The sequence below is a fragment of the Microcaecilia unicolor genome, chromosome 6 (assembly GCF_901765095.1).
Source record: "Microcaecilia unicolor chromosome 6, aMicUni1.1, whole genome shotgun sequence".
Lineage (NCBI taxonomy): Eukaryota > Metazoa > Chordata > Amphibia > Gymnophiona > Siphonopidae > Microcaecilia > Microcaecilia unicolor.
This window is the reverse complement of record NC_044036.1, coordinates 278,550,993-278,568,279: the sequence shown is the minus strand read 5'-3', so window position 1 is coordinate 278,568,279 and position 17,287 is coordinate 278,550,993. Positions and strand designations below refer to the sequence as shown.

General features: G+C 41.9%; 1 protein-coding gene across 3 annotated transcripts in view; it reads left to right on the top strand.

Annotated features, from left to right (window-relative positions):
* The window catches only part of GSN (gelsolin), a 104,800-nt gene that overhangs the window by 47,891 nt on the left and 39,622 nt on the right, over window positions 1–17,287 (top strand). For all 3 annotated transcript variants that reach the window (XM_030207561.1, XM_030207560.1, XM_030207562.1), the window contains exons 5-8: window positions 2,085–2,234; window positions 12,488–12,577; window positions 13,699–13,831; window positions 14,700–14,788. In XM_030207561.1, the coding sequence (XP_030063421.1) occupies window positions 2,085–2,234; window positions 12,488–12,577; window positions 13,699–13,831; window positions 14,700–14,788 (462 nt within the window). The remainder of the gene's footprint in view (window positions 1–2,084; window positions 2,235–12,487; window positions 12,578–13,698; window positions 13,832–14,699; window positions 14,789–17,287) is intronic.

The following is a 17,287-nucleotide window of genomic DNA, read 5'->3' as shown; positions in this document are numbered from 1 at the left end:
ATGTATTTATCACAAACATTATCACAAAAACACTCCTCAAGCCTAAAAGTATATATATTGTGTCACAAACAAAGGAACTAGGTATAAAAACCTGTTTATAATCACTAAATACGTGAAGAGAGGGAATAGAGTCCTCAGTGTCAGCGCAAAGTCACTAACCTGAAACATGATTGATAATTGGCTCCTGATGAAGAAGCAAAATAAGGCTCCTTGTTGAGCCTGAGAACGTGGAATTGCTATGCTGTCTCGCTGTACCACCATGTTTTTTTTTTCCAGAAAGTGCTGCTCTGTGTGACATTTTATCTTTCATTACATGATTTATGTGATGTTTGGGCCAGATTCACATATTATTTTTGTGCACATTAAAAGGGATTGATTGGAATATGAGTCCTGGGATGTAAGAAGTGCTTTGGCGCAGCAGCGACGTGAGATACTGTTGTAGAGGAGGTGGTAATAGCCCCTTATTGCTTTTATGGCCTGGCACAGGTTAGTGCCTTCGCGCTGATCCTGAGGACTGTATTCCCTCTCTTCACATATTTAGAGCCCTCTTTACTAAGGTGCACTAGTGTTTTTAGTGCATGCACAAAATCAGCGTGCGCTAACCATGTAGGCGCCCATAGGAATATTGTAGGCACCTACACGGCACGCACTAAAAACGCTAGTGCGCCTCTACAGCGGCTTGGTAAACAGTGCCCTTAGTGATAGATGGGGATTTTATACCTAGTTCCTTTGTGACACTATATATATATATATATATATATATATATATATATATATATATATATATATATATATACACATGCACATGCACACACACACTAGTGGAACCATGCCCATTTCCTCAACAATGAAATGGGCCCTAGGAAGGCTGTCATGTAAGCTTTTTTTTTTTTCTCTCTCCCCTGCCCTCCCCTCCATGTCCAGCGATTCTCCTCTTCCCTGCCCTCCCATCCATGTCCCGCGATTCTCTCCTCTACTGTTCTCCCATCCATGTCCATCAATTCTCCCCTGCCCTGCCCTCCCCTTCGTACCTCCCTCCCTTCGATGTCCCGCAATTCTCTCCTCCCCTCAATTTGTACCTGAACGTTCTCTGGCTGGCTGGCGCTGGCTTCCATTCCGTTCGTAACATCCCTCCTGACGTCAGCTCGCCTCCAGCATTCCCTTCCCTCTCACTGTTCCACCCTCTGACGTCATTGCATCTTGACGCGAGGGCGGGACAGTGAGGGGGAATGGAACCCTGGAAGCTGGCTGACGTCAGGAGATGTTACAAACCCAGGCAGCCAGACATGGAACGTTGGAGGTGCAAATTATTATATAGGATATTTGTTTAGGCTTGAGGAGTGTCTTGTAATTATATTAGCCTCTCTTCGTCCAGAACTGTTTTTTGTGGGATGTATCACAAACATGTCATTGTCAACAGCTAAGGTTACAAACCAAGTAAACTGCCCAGTATCACAGATGAGCACAGATTTAGAAGTCCCTTTAAAATTGACTTTCATGATTTTCTAACCACCAGTCCCCTCATAGGAGATTCCTTTGTAACCCAAAGGGGCCCCATGCACTGAGCCCAATGTAGGTGTAACCTAGAATTCTTTTCTTCAACTTTATATACAAAAGGCCAATAATGTCATGCTTTTCAGAGGTTTAGGTAGTGTTGTCCAGATGTCAGCTCAGCAGATGTTGCCAAGATGCTAGAGAAAACCTTCCTTTTAATGATTTTAAATGTGTAAGCTGGATATTACTGTATGGCATTTATTCAATAGGAATACTTAAGTGGTTAGTTGTGAAGTAATGTAATGCCAGAGAGTTCTTTAATTTTGCTTCAGTAAACTTGAGCTGTTCTGGATGTTGGAAGGAAATAGGTCTCATTATGGTCCCGAATGTCCAGAGCCAGACCGTATCCATGTTATGTCGGAGGGCAGAGATTATTCCATTTCTGCCCCAGCATATCTGAGGCCTTTTCACTGATTAATCTGGAACCAAGATTTTGGGTTTTTTTTGCAGCTGCTCTTCTGCATTCTTCTCGGTTTTTGTGTCTGTTCCACTAAAAGCTTTCTCTCTGTTTTGGTGCCCTGTGTTTTCAGGAAATTTTCCAGTGGTGTGGTTCCAAGTCCAACCGATTTGAAAGGCTAAAAGCCACAAACATCTCCAAGGGCATTCGGGATAATGAGAGGAGTGGCCGGGCCAAGGTCTATGTGATGGAGGAAGGAATGGAGCGGGAGAAGATGCTAGAGGTTCTGCCTTTCATTTCCTACGGATAATATAAGTAAAAAAAAAATTAAGACAACAGTACTTGAATCCTTTTTTTCTTTAAATAATTCTGCTGGCAGTTCTAAATAATATGTTAAGACAACTTTCTATCTAACTTAAATTTTTGCTTCACTCCTGAGAAGGTGTTGGTGTCCGCAGCCTCCTTCTACTTTTTAATAAACTTAATATACCGCTTAACTTTTATAGTACAAAGCGGTTTACGCAATCAATAAAAACATAAATAAAAACAAACAAAATATATAGAACACCTTAGTTCGATAGGAAAGCCTACACCAAGCAAAAGACAACACTCATACCAACACATAGTACCCCATTCAAACACTAAAGCAATTTACAGTATGCACTTTGCAGAGTCTTGTATCATACCACTACAATTCTCCTTCAGAAAAAGCTTGCTTAAAAAGCAAAGTTTTTAATAAAACCTTAAATTTCTTGACATCCGCCTCAGACCACTTTTAGCAACTCATTCCAGTAGAATGGCGCCAACCAAAAAAATGCTCTTTTTTGAATCCATTCACACGATTCTTATGCCTGATATGTACAACTAATCTGTGTTTCTGTGTCGAGCGGAGAGTTCTATTTGAAATATTTGGAGTTACTAAAGAACTTTGGGGCCCTTTTACTAAGCCGCAGTAAAAAATGACCTGCGCTAGTGTGGGCGCGTAAAATTGGCGCACGCTGGGCTATTTTTTACCACAGCAGGTAAAAAGGCCTTTTTAAAAATGGGGCAGTAAATAGCCGTTCACTAATATCAAAAGTAGCGCATGGCTATTATTTCCTGAGCCCTTACCGCCACCTATTTACTTGGCGGTAAGGGCTCGTGCGCTACTCGTGGTAATCAGGCAGTGCATTGCAATGTGGCCGCGCTTCCGATTACCACCAGGAATATCCCCCGCAGTAGAAAATGAAAATTATTTTCTACTGCGGGGAAACCGCGTGCACCAACTTCAGAACTACCGCCAGGTGTCCACGCTACCCCGGTGGTAGGCTCACTTTGGTGTGCACTACCCATGTGGTAGCCCTACCACTGCTTAGTAAAAGGGCCCCTTAAAAACAATGGTTGCTGCTGGTAGAAAGCCACATGGGCCAGTTTAATCAATTTAAATTTAATTCGATGCAAAATATAGGTAACCAGTGATAGTACTTAAACAATGGTCTAACATGATCAAATTTTAAAAAAATTGCCAGCAAGCTGATTGCAGTATTCTTCAGCGACGGCAACCGTTTTAAATTGGGACACGCCTGCAGTGGCGTACTGAGAGCAAGGTGGTGGGGGCAGTCCGCCTTGGGTGCATGCTACAGGGGGGTGCAGGGAGCAGCTGCACAGCTGTCGGCTCCACCGGTTCCCTGCTCCTTCTGATGTTACTTCCTGTTCCGGGTCAGGGAACTGGCGGAGCTGACAGCCGCATGGCTGCTCCCAGCACCCCCCAAGTGGTAAGAGCAATGCATGGGGTGGGGTTTGGAGGTGATGCACCGGGGGGGGGGGGGGAGAGTGGTGCACAGCGGATCCGCCGGGGGGGGGAGGGGTGCATAGCGGATCCGCCGCAGGTGGCAACCAACCAAGGAACACCACTGCACGCCCTTATCAATAGCATTCCCATATCTAACCTTGAAATCAGAAATGGCTGAAGTAAAGTGTGCAATGCAGTCTAAAGCACAAAAAATCCTTTCTTAACAACAGAAGAAACCTGCTCATCGAAGGTAAGCTGAGCATCAATAAAAACCCCAAAGTATTTAAAAACATTAACTGTAGACATTACGTTACCAAACAACTTGAATCAATGGAGTAAGAGGACTAAGAAATAAATTAAAAAGAATGCGGAGCCCTGAGGTACACCACGTTTAATATGAACACTTGAGGAGACAGTAGTGCCAGCAACCACCTGAAATGTCCTTTGACTAAGAAAAGACGTAAACCACGTTAAGGCAACATCCTTAACTCCAGCAGAATCTGATATATCAGCATATCATGATTGATTAAGTCAAAGGCTGATTCAAGCCTCAGGTCTTAATATGTATTGCTACGCTGACGATATATTTATTGTGGATAAGGTTGATCCATTGCATCCAGATTTGACAATGTTTAGCAAAGGTGACTGGTTAGTTGGAGGATCATCGGCTGGTTTTAAATGTTGAAAAGACTACAACGTGCTGGCTGACTGGACGTTTACAGTCTGTGACATTGAAACCGCAGTTGTTTGGTAAAGTAATATCTACAGTTAATGTTTTTAAATACTTTGGGGGTTTTTATTTAATGAAATTGCTAATGCAACTCCCAGAATCAAAAATTTCATGAGCCTCTGATAAAACAAGTCAAGAGTATTTCTGTAGTATGACTGGCCCTAAATCCAGCCTGATGCGGATGTAGCACATTAGCTGCCTCTATGAAATCAACCAGTTGCTGAAGAACCGCATGCTCTACGATCTTAGCAGGCAAAGACAAGCTGGAAATGGGCTTATAATTCTTCTTCAAAAGTGGCCAAACAATTGCGTGTTTCCAAATCCCTGGTAATTCCCCAGAAGATAAACTGTTATAAATCATAAGGAACAGAAGTGGAATCAATTTAAGTCTATTCATCTGTACCCACGCTAAAGGGATTGGATCTAAAAACTAATGATAGTAGACTTCTTTGTACAATATTAGCTGGGGAGGAGCCGGCTGTCTTGGTACATGTAGGTACCAATGACATAGGAAAATGTGGGAGGGAGGTTCTAGAAGCCAAATTTAGGCTCCTAGGTAGAAAGCTGAAATCCAGATCCTCCAGGGTAGTATTTTCAGAAATGCTTCCCATTCCATGCACAGGGCCCAAGAGACAGGCACAGCTCCAGAGTCTCAATGCATGGATGAGGCGATGGTGCAGGGAGAAGGGTTTTAGATTTGTTAGGAACTGGGTAACATTTTGTGGAAGGGGAAGCCTATTTCGAACGGATGGGCTCCACCTTAACCAGGGTGGGTTCCAGGCTGCTGGCATCAGCATTTATAAAGGAGATAGAACAGCTTTTAAACCAGAAATTGGAGAAAGGCCAACACTCACTCAAAAGCGCATGGTTTGGAATAAGGTATCTTTCAAAGGTATCACCAAAACAGGGAAGACAGGGCATCCCAATAGCGAGGTTGTAATAGAAACCATAGTAGACCAGGGGGCTCATTTTCAAAGCACTTAGCCTCCCAAAGTTCCATAGAAACCTATGGAACTTAGCCTCCCAAAGTGCTTTGAAAATATGCCTCCAGGTGTCTTTAAATAAAAAGCAAACATTTTCAAGATTGCACATTATCACTGTCAACTGCTGAGCAAGATGTATATAGGAACAACAAACATAGTTTGAAATGTCTATATACAAATGCCAGAAGCCTAATAAATAAGATGGTAGAGTTAGAATATATTACACTAAATGAAAAAATAGATGTTATAGGCATCTCTGGTGGAAGAGGATAAGTGATGCATGTGGTAAAGAAGAAACCAAACTATAGCTAGGTGATGCAAGGTTCCACATTAGGAGTCACTGACCAGGAAAGGGATCTAGGTGTCATCGTTGAGTATACGTTGAAACCCTCTGCTCAGTTTGCAGCGGCGGCAAAGAAAGCAAATAGAATGTCAGGTATTATTAGGCAAGGAATGGAAAACAAAAATGAGGCTGTTATAATGCTTTTGTATCACTCCATTGTGCCACCGCACTTTGAATACTGTGTGCAATTCTGGTTACCGCATCTCAAAAAAGATATAGTGGAATTAGAAAAGTTACAGAGAAGGGTGACGAAAATGATAAAGGGGATGGGACAACTTTCCTATGAGGAAAGGCTGAAACAGCTATGGCTCTTCAACTTGGAGAAAAAATGGCTGAAGGGAGATATGATAGATGTATATAAAATAATTAGTGGAGTGGAACCGGTAGACGTGAATTGCTTGTTTACTCTTTTCAAAAATACTAGGACTAGGGGGATGCAATGAAGCTACAAAGTAGCAAATTTAAAACAAATCGGAGAAAATATTTCTTCACTCGGTGTGTAATTAAACTCTGGAATCTGTTGCCAGAAAATGTGGTAAATGCAGTTAGCTTAGCAAGGTTTAAAAAAGGTTTGGATACCTTTCTAAAAGAAAAGTCCATAAGCCATTATTAAGATTGACTTGGGAAAATACTGCTTATTTCTAGGCTAAGAAGCATAAAATGTATTGTACTGTTCAGGGATCTTGCCAGGTACTTCTGACCTGGATTGGTTACTGTTGGAAAGAGGATACTGGGCTTGATGGACCTTCGATCTGTCCCAGTATGGCAACGCTTATGTTCTTATGTATTTTTTGAGAGAAAAAAGAACCTAAATGATCCACGGAGGGCATGCTAAATTGGTTCAGTGCTGTGCTGACTTATGCGGATCACACTGTCCCATGAATGTAAGAAGCTGCTACAGGGCAGCTGCAGAAATCTGCAGTCAACAGACTCAATTAACAGGCGTCATTGGAGACTGGGTTGCATGATTGGGCCAATCATAACAGAAGTGAAGCAGTAAATTCCTTTCTTTGAAAATTTACACAGTTCTTGAACTAACGCAATTCACCAGGAGAGTAGAATTAAGTTTAATTTCTAATTACAAAGTTTTTTTTATAGCTATTGGATTGGGTTTTTTTGTTGTTGTTGGGTTTGTTTGTTTGTTTGTTTTTTACTTTCATTTTCCTCCATCATGGCAACGATGTAAATGAAAGGAACACGATTGTCTGATCCAGCTAGACTCCAATAATACCATAAACAAATGTCAGTCATTACAGAGCCAAAGAGCCAGCATCTTCAGGTTTCTAGAAAAATTGTTCAGTAAAGGTGAAAATGCTAAAAAGAAAAAGACAGGACTGCATTAAAATGTTAGATACAAAACATTTAGGATAGCAAGAGTCTTTTCAGACATTGCTAAGACTGACATCATATAAAATTCTGAAAAGACTCTTGCTATCCTAAATGTTTTGTATCTAACATTTTAATGCAGTCCCACTAGATAGAACGCTGTTAATGATTTCCTACGCTGAGCAAGAGGAAGGTGCTTTTCCATTAGCCTGGAAGAGCTCTTTGAGATACAACAGACTAGTTTAATTTAGTGTCCAATGTTCCCATCAATCTGTTCCCATATGGCTTATTATGGGAACATTGGACACTAATGGGTTAAAAATTCTAAAGGAGGTCTGGGAGTGAGCAGTTTGCACCAGGTTTTCCTGTGTTTCTTATGTGCATAATCTCAAGTGTGTTTCTGTGAAGAATAAACAGAAAACCCTCTTTAAAGTGCAAACCTGGCCTCCACCAGGCCAGAGATAATCTATCATAGAAAGAGGTTACTTAATTTTGTTCCATAAGGATTAACTGCAAAATTATTTCTAGCAAACAGCTCTATATTGAGATTGAGAAAACCTGTCTCCAATTTCTAATTAAAAGTACTAGAAAAACCAAAGAAAGAGGCAGAGAAAATGATAATCAATAAAAGAAAATATCTGTTTAATATTCCTGTGTTAAGATATACAAGCTTTTTTTAAGGACAGATATTTGGGAGGTAACTCAAAATGAGCTGTGTTTTAATTAGCAAAATAATTGGGGCTTCTGATTTTACATTTTAACTAGTAAAACACCCATGATGCCATAAAAAGCTTTTACTGGATAAACACCAGACAAACACCACTTCACTATCAACACTCTCATCCCTGTCCTGGCTTATCTTGTATCCTTAGCTCAGTTTTTTTTTTTTTTTTAGCCTTTTGTGCATTGACAACTCCTAAATCACACAAATGCACTTATTTGATTCCACTGGAAAAAGTATCCAGCAGTGGAACATGTGGTACAAAATACTGATATACTGGAGGAAGTTACATGTTATAAATTATACGGCTTTTATGGAGGTTACTAAGAAGCAACTGGAGAAGTGGGGCCCTCTTCCCTTATCGCTGAGGGGAAGGGTGAATTTGATACAGATGATCATCTTCCCACAATGGCTGTATCTGTTACAGACATTACCAATTCGATTGACGCGCAAAGACTTGAAAAGTATACATAAGTCTTTCAGTAAATTCTGCTGGGCGGGGAAGAAGCCTAAATTGCGATATAAATATATGCTAGGAGGTTGGAGACAGGGTGGTATGGGGTTACCGGACTTGTTCTTATATAATCAGGCTTGCCTGACCCGGCACTTGGGGGACTGGTTCTCACAAACTTGCACTTACACTCCCATAAAAATGGAAAGGGAATTCTTTGCTCCTTATGAACTTTTTTCGTTGTTACATCTTACACGTAAGCAACTCCCACTTTGTCTGAGGAATAGTGTGATGCTACAGTCCATTCGAGAGGCATGGAAGGGACTAACACAGGCAGTGGGGGGGAGTCCCTCGACATCAGATCAGTTGACCCTTAGGGGGAACCCAGCTTTCATGCCAGGCCTAGATAACCCAACGTTTTTGGAGTGGGAGCGGATGGGAATAACCAAGATTGAACACCTATTAAGTGAAGAGGGGAATTTAATAGGGTACGAGGAACTACAGTCTCGGATTGGGGGGGCTTGGGGGGCTAGGTTTGCGTATGCCCAAGTTAAACACTACATTTCAGCATTAGACCCAGACTTGTTACGGCAACGAATGGGAAGTAAACTACAAGATTTTTTCGGGGAAATGGAAGTCACGGGAATGTCAGTGTCAGCGCTTCATAGAGCTTTGATTAGGCGTAAGACCCCCAAAAACTTTGCAGAAATCAAGCAAAAATGGGAACAGGAATCGGGGACAACATTAACGGGATGGAACGTGGGGCTCACATTGCAGGGAATCCCAGCCATTAGCCAGGACGAGAGGCTCAGGGAAAGTGGGTATAGAGTTATTTTACGGGCCTATATGTCGGGGCAACAATTGGCTCATGTAGATTTCCTGCAAGGGGCCACGTGTGTTAAGTGCGGCCACTACCCACACACATTATATCATGCCTTCTGGGCATGCCCCGGAGTGAAGGCTTTCTGGGGGGAGATTACTAAATTCTTAACTCAACTACTGGGGACCCCTGTGACAGGATCCTGGGACCACTTTGTGCTGAATACGCAAGGGGCATTTGGTAGGTGCTCTAAGACAGCTCGTCTCCTGAGCCGTAAATTGTGCTTGGTGGCCCAGAAAAGCATCTTACAATACTGGACTATACCGGAGGTGCCAGCTTACTGGCACTGGAGAAATCAAGTACATCTGCTGGCTACTTGGGAAGCTAGGGGGGGCTAAGGGGTCCCCGAAGAGTTTAGCGCAGTTCACACAGGTGTGGGGCCCCTATTTACAAACATTGAGTCCTAAGGGGCGAAGCTTGCTTCTGAATAAGGGGTAAGAGGATACTATAAGGAATCCCAGAGAGCGCCCAAACGATATATATGGCTCCACTGGGGGGAGGGGGGGGGTGCCCTAGGACTATCAGAGTCCAAGCCCTGGGGCACGAGAGGGAGGGGTAGGAGGAGGGGGGAGGAAGAGGGGGGGGGGGGGGATGAAAAGGGGAAAAAAGAAAAAATTGATGACAGACTTCTATACTAGCTTTTTGATATGTATGTAATGTTGTGGCTATGTTATTAAGGCCAGTTATGGAATATGTCTAATTTTGATTGTCATCAATAAAAATGTTGAAAGATAAATACTGATATACTGAATGTTTTGTACACTTAGAGGAGCATAATCGAACGCGAACGCCCATTTGTAAAAACGTCCATCTCCGAGAACGGGTCCGTGAAGGGGCGGGCCGAACTGTATTTTCGAAAAAAATGGACGTCCACCTTTTTTTTTGAAAATACATTGGATTAGGGCGTTTTTTGAGCTGGGCGTTTTTGTTTTTTAGCGATAATCGAAACCGAAGCGTCCCAGCTCAAAAACGATCAAATCCAAGGCATTTGGTCGTGGGAGGGGCCAGCATTCGTAGTGCACTGGTCCCCCTGAGATGCCTCTATGCCAGCCTCAAATATCATACCTAGCTCCATGACAGTAGTATGCAGGTCCCCAGAGCAATTTTACTTTAGTTGGTGCTGCGCGGGACCCATGCAGAGAGGAAAAATCGGAAGAAAAAAAAAACAAGCAAGCAAGTGCAGTCAGGGACGTCCAAATTAAAAGATAGTAAAAGTGGGAATTGAACCAGCAACCTTTTGATTACAAGCTCAGTGCGCTAGCCAGTGCACCACTGATTAGACATCCTTCCCTTTCCATTAAGTCTCTTCAAGTTTCTGTCAGCCAATCACAGCTCATTTAGCTGACATCTGTGTCAGCTAAACAGCGGTGATTGGCTGACAGAAACTTGGAGGGACTTAATGGAAAGGGAAGGACATCTAAGCACCTGAATAATGTGGCTCACTGGCTAGAGCACTGAGCTTGTAATCAGAAGGTTGCTGGTTCAATTCCCACTTTTACTATCCTGGTAATTTAGACGTCCCTGACTGCACTTGCTTGTTTTTTGTTTTTTTTTCTTCCGATTTTTCCTCTCTGCATGGGTCCCGCACAGCACTAACTAAACTAAAATTACTTCGGAGACCTGCATACTGCTGTCATGGAGCTGGGGATGACATTTGAGGCTGGCTTACAAGTTGGAAAAAAAGTGTTTAACATTCGTTTTTTTTTGGTGGGAGGGGGTTAGTGACCACTGGGGGAGTCAGGGGAGGTCATCCCCGGTTCCCTCTGGTGGTCATCTGGTCATTTAGGGCACTTTTTTGGGACCTGTTCGTGAAAAAAACGGGTCCAACAAAAGTGACCTAAATTCTCTCTGAAAACGCCTTTCTTTTTTCCATTATTGGCCGAGCACGCACATCTCTGCTCAGCCGATAACCACGCCTCAGTCCCACCTTCACCACGCCTCCGACACGCCCCCGTCAACTTTATGCGTTCCCGCGACGGAGTGCAGTTGGAAACGCCCAAAATCGGCTTTTGATTATACCAATTTGGGCACCCACAAGAGAAAGATGTCCATCTCCCGATTTAGGTCGGCATTTGGGCGTTTTTCTCTTTCGAAAATAAGCCTCTTAGCTTAAAAATAAATACTTAAGAAGAGAATGCACTCCAGATCCATATCTAGCCAGAATGACCTATTTAATGTACCAACACGTTCACACATCTAACATTAGTATTTGGGTTGTTCTTGCTAGTGTTCACACAAAGAGACAGCTGTGAATAAAATAGGCATTGGGAGAAAGGGTTGGGTGAGAGGATGAAGGCACTTCAGAGCCTCACCATGAAATTTGTGTTTGTCCCATATAATGAATGAGCTGAGAGCGCTCTGGGTCTCAAGAGCTGAGGTTGCCTCTGAGCCTCCTGCTTGAAAATACTGCCACCACCAGGCTGAAAAAAAATATTTACAGCAGGTCCTCGTTCTTTACAATCCTGTGGTTTCCACATCTGGAAGTCATCTTTTTTTCTGGGAATGTTGTTGAATTCCATTGCTGCTCGAAAATAGTTCAGGCCAGTTCGCGGTATTCTGCTTTGCTGCATGTTGTACAAATCAAGACCTTTGTCTAGAAACACTTAAGTTTGCTTAACTGTTGTTTTGTAATCCACTTTAGGGTCTTACCATAAGTGGACTATCAAATTTAATAAATTAAATGAATATACCAGACACATCAAATTTTCCATTTTGCTTTAAAGAAATACCACAGGATTTTTGTTTGTGCATCATTGTTTTTCAGACAACCAGTTGTATAACCATTTTATGATGTCACTTCCTCATAAGTGTTCTGCTGTGGACATTTTGAAAATTGCTTCCTAAGAGCTTAAGGAGGGAAGTTATCAATGTGGCCTACAGTTAAGAACTGTTATTTTACTGTTAACCTCAGTTATTAGGAACTGGATTTCATTGCATAAAATGGGAGCTGTGCTAAAATAGCACAAGTTAGTGGTAAATAGCACTTCTTACTGATAGCCCTTGTTGATAACTACGCCCCAAAGTTGGTCTTACATGCCTTGAGGTTTCTGTTTATTTTTCCCAGTGGTAGCTGTAGAATGGGACTGGATAGAATTAGAAGCAAGCTGCAAGAAATATTATGCTCTGGCAAATCATAAAATTGTTGTGGATGATTTGAAAATTAAGACTAGTTTTCATGCAAATAAAAAGTAAGAGTGAATATAAAGCATTTATGTGAAAAGCACCATATAAAATGAAAATCTGTGGGTTGTTTGAAACGTGAAAGATTGTAAGCTGAGGTAGAAAAAGAGAAAATATTTCAAATTCAGGAATTTCTGGGTTTTTTTTGTAGGTCCTGGGAGAAAAGCCAGATCTGCCAGAGGGTCCCGCTGATGACGTCAAAGCTGATGCATCCAATAGGAAATTGGCCAAACTTTACAGGGTAATGGCAAGCTGCTAGTTTTAAAGAGAGCTTTAGCATCTTAAAATAGTCCAGTGAATATTAAGAGAGAGATAATTAAGGTGTATAAATTACCCCTTCGACAATACCCTGGTTTGTGTGTGGTTCTTCAATTACTGCCCTTTGGACGTATGGTTAGAATTATTTACTTAGGTCAATGGTGGGCAGCCCTGGAGTAGAGCAGGTCCACCTTAGTGCTACCTACTGGCCTTGGGTTGGTGAGATGTATCAACAGATGGTGTGTGCCATATTCAGTTTTCCACACCAGAACTGTAAAGTATAAGCCGTGTTGATAAGGCACATGAGCATATATCCACTGTGAATTCAAATATTCGTCATCTGTCTGAAAGATTCACTGCTCTGCAGCGGGCTCACTCTTCTATGTTCCAGAGGATAGCCCAGCTTATTTATTTGACATGCACGGTGACCTTTGTGAACAGTGAAAGACTAAACAATATCTTTCTATGGATGTATGGCTTAGTCCTGCCCATAAATTATGAGCAAGTTCTACTAAAGTTGTTTTAGGATAACAAGCTCGATGATAATGAAAGAGATGGATACCCAAAAACTGCTTCTTCCAAATGGTTGTGTTGGATGGGTTTAGCCATTTCAGACTACAACTATAGTAGTATCTATAAGTCCTAGTGGAATTGTACATTCCCACAGAATTCCTGAATTCCTTCTCCTTATGTCAGTTGGGCCAATGTAGCAATTTAGTGGTGGCAGGATGCCATCTGGAAAATGCACAGGTCCTAGGAGGCTTGCTATTGGGCCAACAATCATATTAGTTTTGACTGTTTGGATTATTGTAAAGTTTTGTGGTTAGACATGGAAGGAAGGGTGGTGGGTGTGAACTAAATAGAGGATCTTACAAGATTATCCATCCAAGAGAGTGGAGTTAAAAGGACAAAAACTGTCCTAGATGAGGAGTGATATTTGTTGGCAGTCATGTTCTGTAGTTGGCAGCTGGGATACATCCTTGGCAACTTGAACAAAGATAACTGGGCAGATTGGATTGGTCAATTAGAGTTTTGTGCCATCATCTGCTATGTTACACAATGCTCAGTCTAATAACTGTGACCACTTGTTATTAACTCTTGAAGGTCTCCAACGGTAGTGGAGCTATGTCTGTTTCCCTGGTGGCTGATGAGAACCCCTTCACACAGTCTGCCCTGAACTCAGATGACTGCTTTATTCTGGACCATGGATCTGATGGCAAGATCTTCATTTGGAAAGGTGAAGTTCTGCTGATGGAAAGGATAACCAGGGTTTTCCAGACATAAACAGCTAGTCTTACTTGCAGTCATGCAGGTTGATGATGCCTAGTGTTTGAAACTCTCTCCCTTTAACAGCAAATTTTAAAAGTTTGACATTTTTTCTGCCTTCTAATTAGTTACAGGTAACCAAAGCAATGACCATGCAAAATACCTAGTGGACTTGTTAGGAGACCATTGTACAAATCACCAAATGTATTTTTCTTGTTAAAAATGTTGAGTTTGGGTTCAATATTATGCATAAAGCTGAGTGAGGCAGGTGGAACTGGAGTAGGAACACTATTGGACTATGTTCTGTAATATGAAAGACTAGTGAAAAAAGGCCCGTTTCTGGAGCCAATGAAATGAGCGCTAGCAAGGCTTTCGTGTGCCCCCCCCCCACCCGTCGTCGATGTGGGTGAATTGCTCCGCCTCCGCCCTCAACGTCATAACGTTTGACGCGAGGGCGGTGAATTGCTCCGCCCTCAACGTCATAACGTTTGACGCGAGGGTGGGGCCCAGAGACTGTGATTTTCGAGGCTTCAGAGCTTCGAACATACGAACCTTGGCTTCAGTGACGTCAGCAGCCAATAGAACGTTGAGGGTGAGTTTTTAATATATAGATGTTTTGTAGAAGAGGTTGTATATCGTCATAGTTATATACAAAATTGTTTTTGAACGTCATATGGTACTCTTTGAAAAATAATATTTCTAAAAAAGAAAAAAAATTGAGTTTGGTGTCCTATCAAGGGGGGGGAAAGTGATCGGAGTCTATGCTCCAAAGCTGGGCAGTGCTAAACAGTGCAAACACTTCCAGAACGATATTGAGTTCCTTTTGTTTTTCATTACAGGCAAAAACGCTAACACTGAGGAAAAGAAAGTGGCTCTGAAAACTGCCACAGAATTTATCTCAAAGATGGGATATCCCAAGCAAACCCAGGTAAAAAAAAAAAACAACATTACCCCATCTCCTATATCAGCTGCTGCCCTATATGATTGGAAGCATAATGAGATAAATTTGAAAACACAGTTCTGTTAGTAAAACAGAAACTAATTTGACCAGATACTTAAAAAAAAAAAAACATGGCACCCTAGGGGGCACTGCAGTGGACTTCAAATAAATGTTCCCAGGTACACATCTCACCGTTGCTTCCTTATCTTGTGTGCTGAGCCTCTCAAAACCCACCCAAAACCTACTACACCCAACTGTACACCACTACAGTAGCCCTTATGGGAGAGTTTCTATATATGTTACCTAAAAAATCAGCACTGATTTTCGTATTCTGTAGTTGGCGCTGAAATCTAGGCGCCAATTATAGAATATGCTTAGTGGATATTTCAGCGCCTAAATCTACGAGCATCCGTTTACAACAACGAAAACATGGCATAAATCTCAGCGTGTAGATTTAGGCGCTATATTCTATAACTAGGCACTTAAATTTCAGAATACCCATTAAACACCCATTTGTTTGCCCATAACCACGCCCATTTTTGCCTGCGTGCGTTAGAAGTTTGGCGCAGATTGTTACAGAATACACTTAGCGAGTTGTATGCCTATATTCTAATCAGTGCCAATTAGTGCTCATTTTTGCTTGTTAAGTGCTGTTATCAGCACTCATTAGCTTGTTAAACTGTGTGCCTGCACCCGCTACTAGATTCCAGGGACCTGCAGGTTACTCTAATGGACCTGGCTATAACATCTGAGGCAGGAGCGTAGCCAGACAACAGATTTTGGGTGGGCCTAGGCAAGAAGTGGGTGGGCACCAAGTGTTCTTTGTTGGGTGTCAAAATATTCAATCATTCTTATTTCAAAGGTCTTACGTTCCTGTATTGTTTTAAAATTACCTTTCAGTATTCTTACTGTGAAATCACTGGTGCAACAAACAGGACTTAATAAGGATCTGGGTTTTCTAACCCATTATAAACCATAAAGCTGTATTTCTCTGTTTATTTCTCTGTTTATTACCCTCCTCTCACCTACCAACACTCATCCTGTTAGAATATCAATGAAATGCTTTGATGTCCCCATGCATACCCCCACCCTCCCACTCTGTCAGACTGTCAAAGTAATGCTTTGATGTTTCTCTTATATATACTATCTGCTAACACATTTGCTTATTTCCGATCTGACAAAGAAGGGCAACCTTCGAAAGCTAATCAAGAAATGTATTAAGTTATGTCCAATAAAAAAGGTATCATCTTATTTTCTTTTCCATGTTTTATTTTGTTTGATTTATATTGATAACCTTTAAGAGTGGACTAACACGGCTAGCACACCTCTCTACTGATAGTGAAAAAATGACCAAGGTACTATTCATATGTAGCGGTCTGTTTGTTTTTGTTAAAACATTTGCCACCAAGGGGTTTTTATAACTCAATATTCAGCACCAGGATGTGCTCAGATACCAGTGTTAAATCTTGGTATAAAGTGGCTGCTGGCACTTATCTGGACTCCTGTAATATTCAGACTGGTTCCCTGATAAGTTAGGACAGCATAAAAATGGTCTTTTAGCCTGGCTTTGATTAGGGCCAGAGACAGAGCATGAAGTACCGACTTGGAGAGTCTGTTCGTTCCATCTTGCTGCGCTGTACATCTGGAAAAGATATCCTGGATCAGTACGCCATGCTCTCTCTCTGGCCCTATTCAAATCCAGGCTTAAAACTCACCTTTGTGAGGCTGCTTTTAACTCATAAGTACATAAGTATTGCCATACTGGGAAAGACCAAAGGTCCATCGAGCCCAGCATCCTGTTTCCAACAGTGGCCAATCCAGGTCACAAATACCCGGCAAGATCCCATTTTATACTGGTTATCCCAGAAATAGTGGATTTTCCCCAAGTTCATTTAATAACAGTCTATGGACTTTTCCTTTAAGAAGCCATCCAAACCTTTTTTAAACTCCGCTAAGCTAACCGCCTTTACTACATTCTCTGGCAATGAATTCCAGAGTTTAATTACACGTTGAAAAATTTTCACCTGTTCATTATCCATATTGTTTTAATCATAATTAAATTCTTTATTCTGTTTCAGTTTAATAGATTGTAAGCTCTGTTAAGCTGCGACTCTCTTATATGTCTGTGTACAGCGCTGTGTCCCCCAGATTCTATGTATGGTGCCCAAATTTGCATGCCTGAGATGTGCGCACAAATAAATTGCTTAATGAGCTCAATGATATCAATAATTGGCTGCTAACAACCTATTATTTATGTTAATTGGCACCCAGTATTTGCACGCGCACCTGGCTGTGCACTATTCTATAAGGCAATGCTCCTAACTCCCATAGGCCGTATCTCAAAAGGGGGTGTGGCTATGGGAGGCACATGGGTGTGTCCGTGTGTTCCAAAAATTTTCACGCATGCTTATACAATACTGAGTCGGGGCACCTAACTTGGGCGCCGACGTTTACCCCAGATTTCAGCAGGTGTAAGTTTGGCGTCCG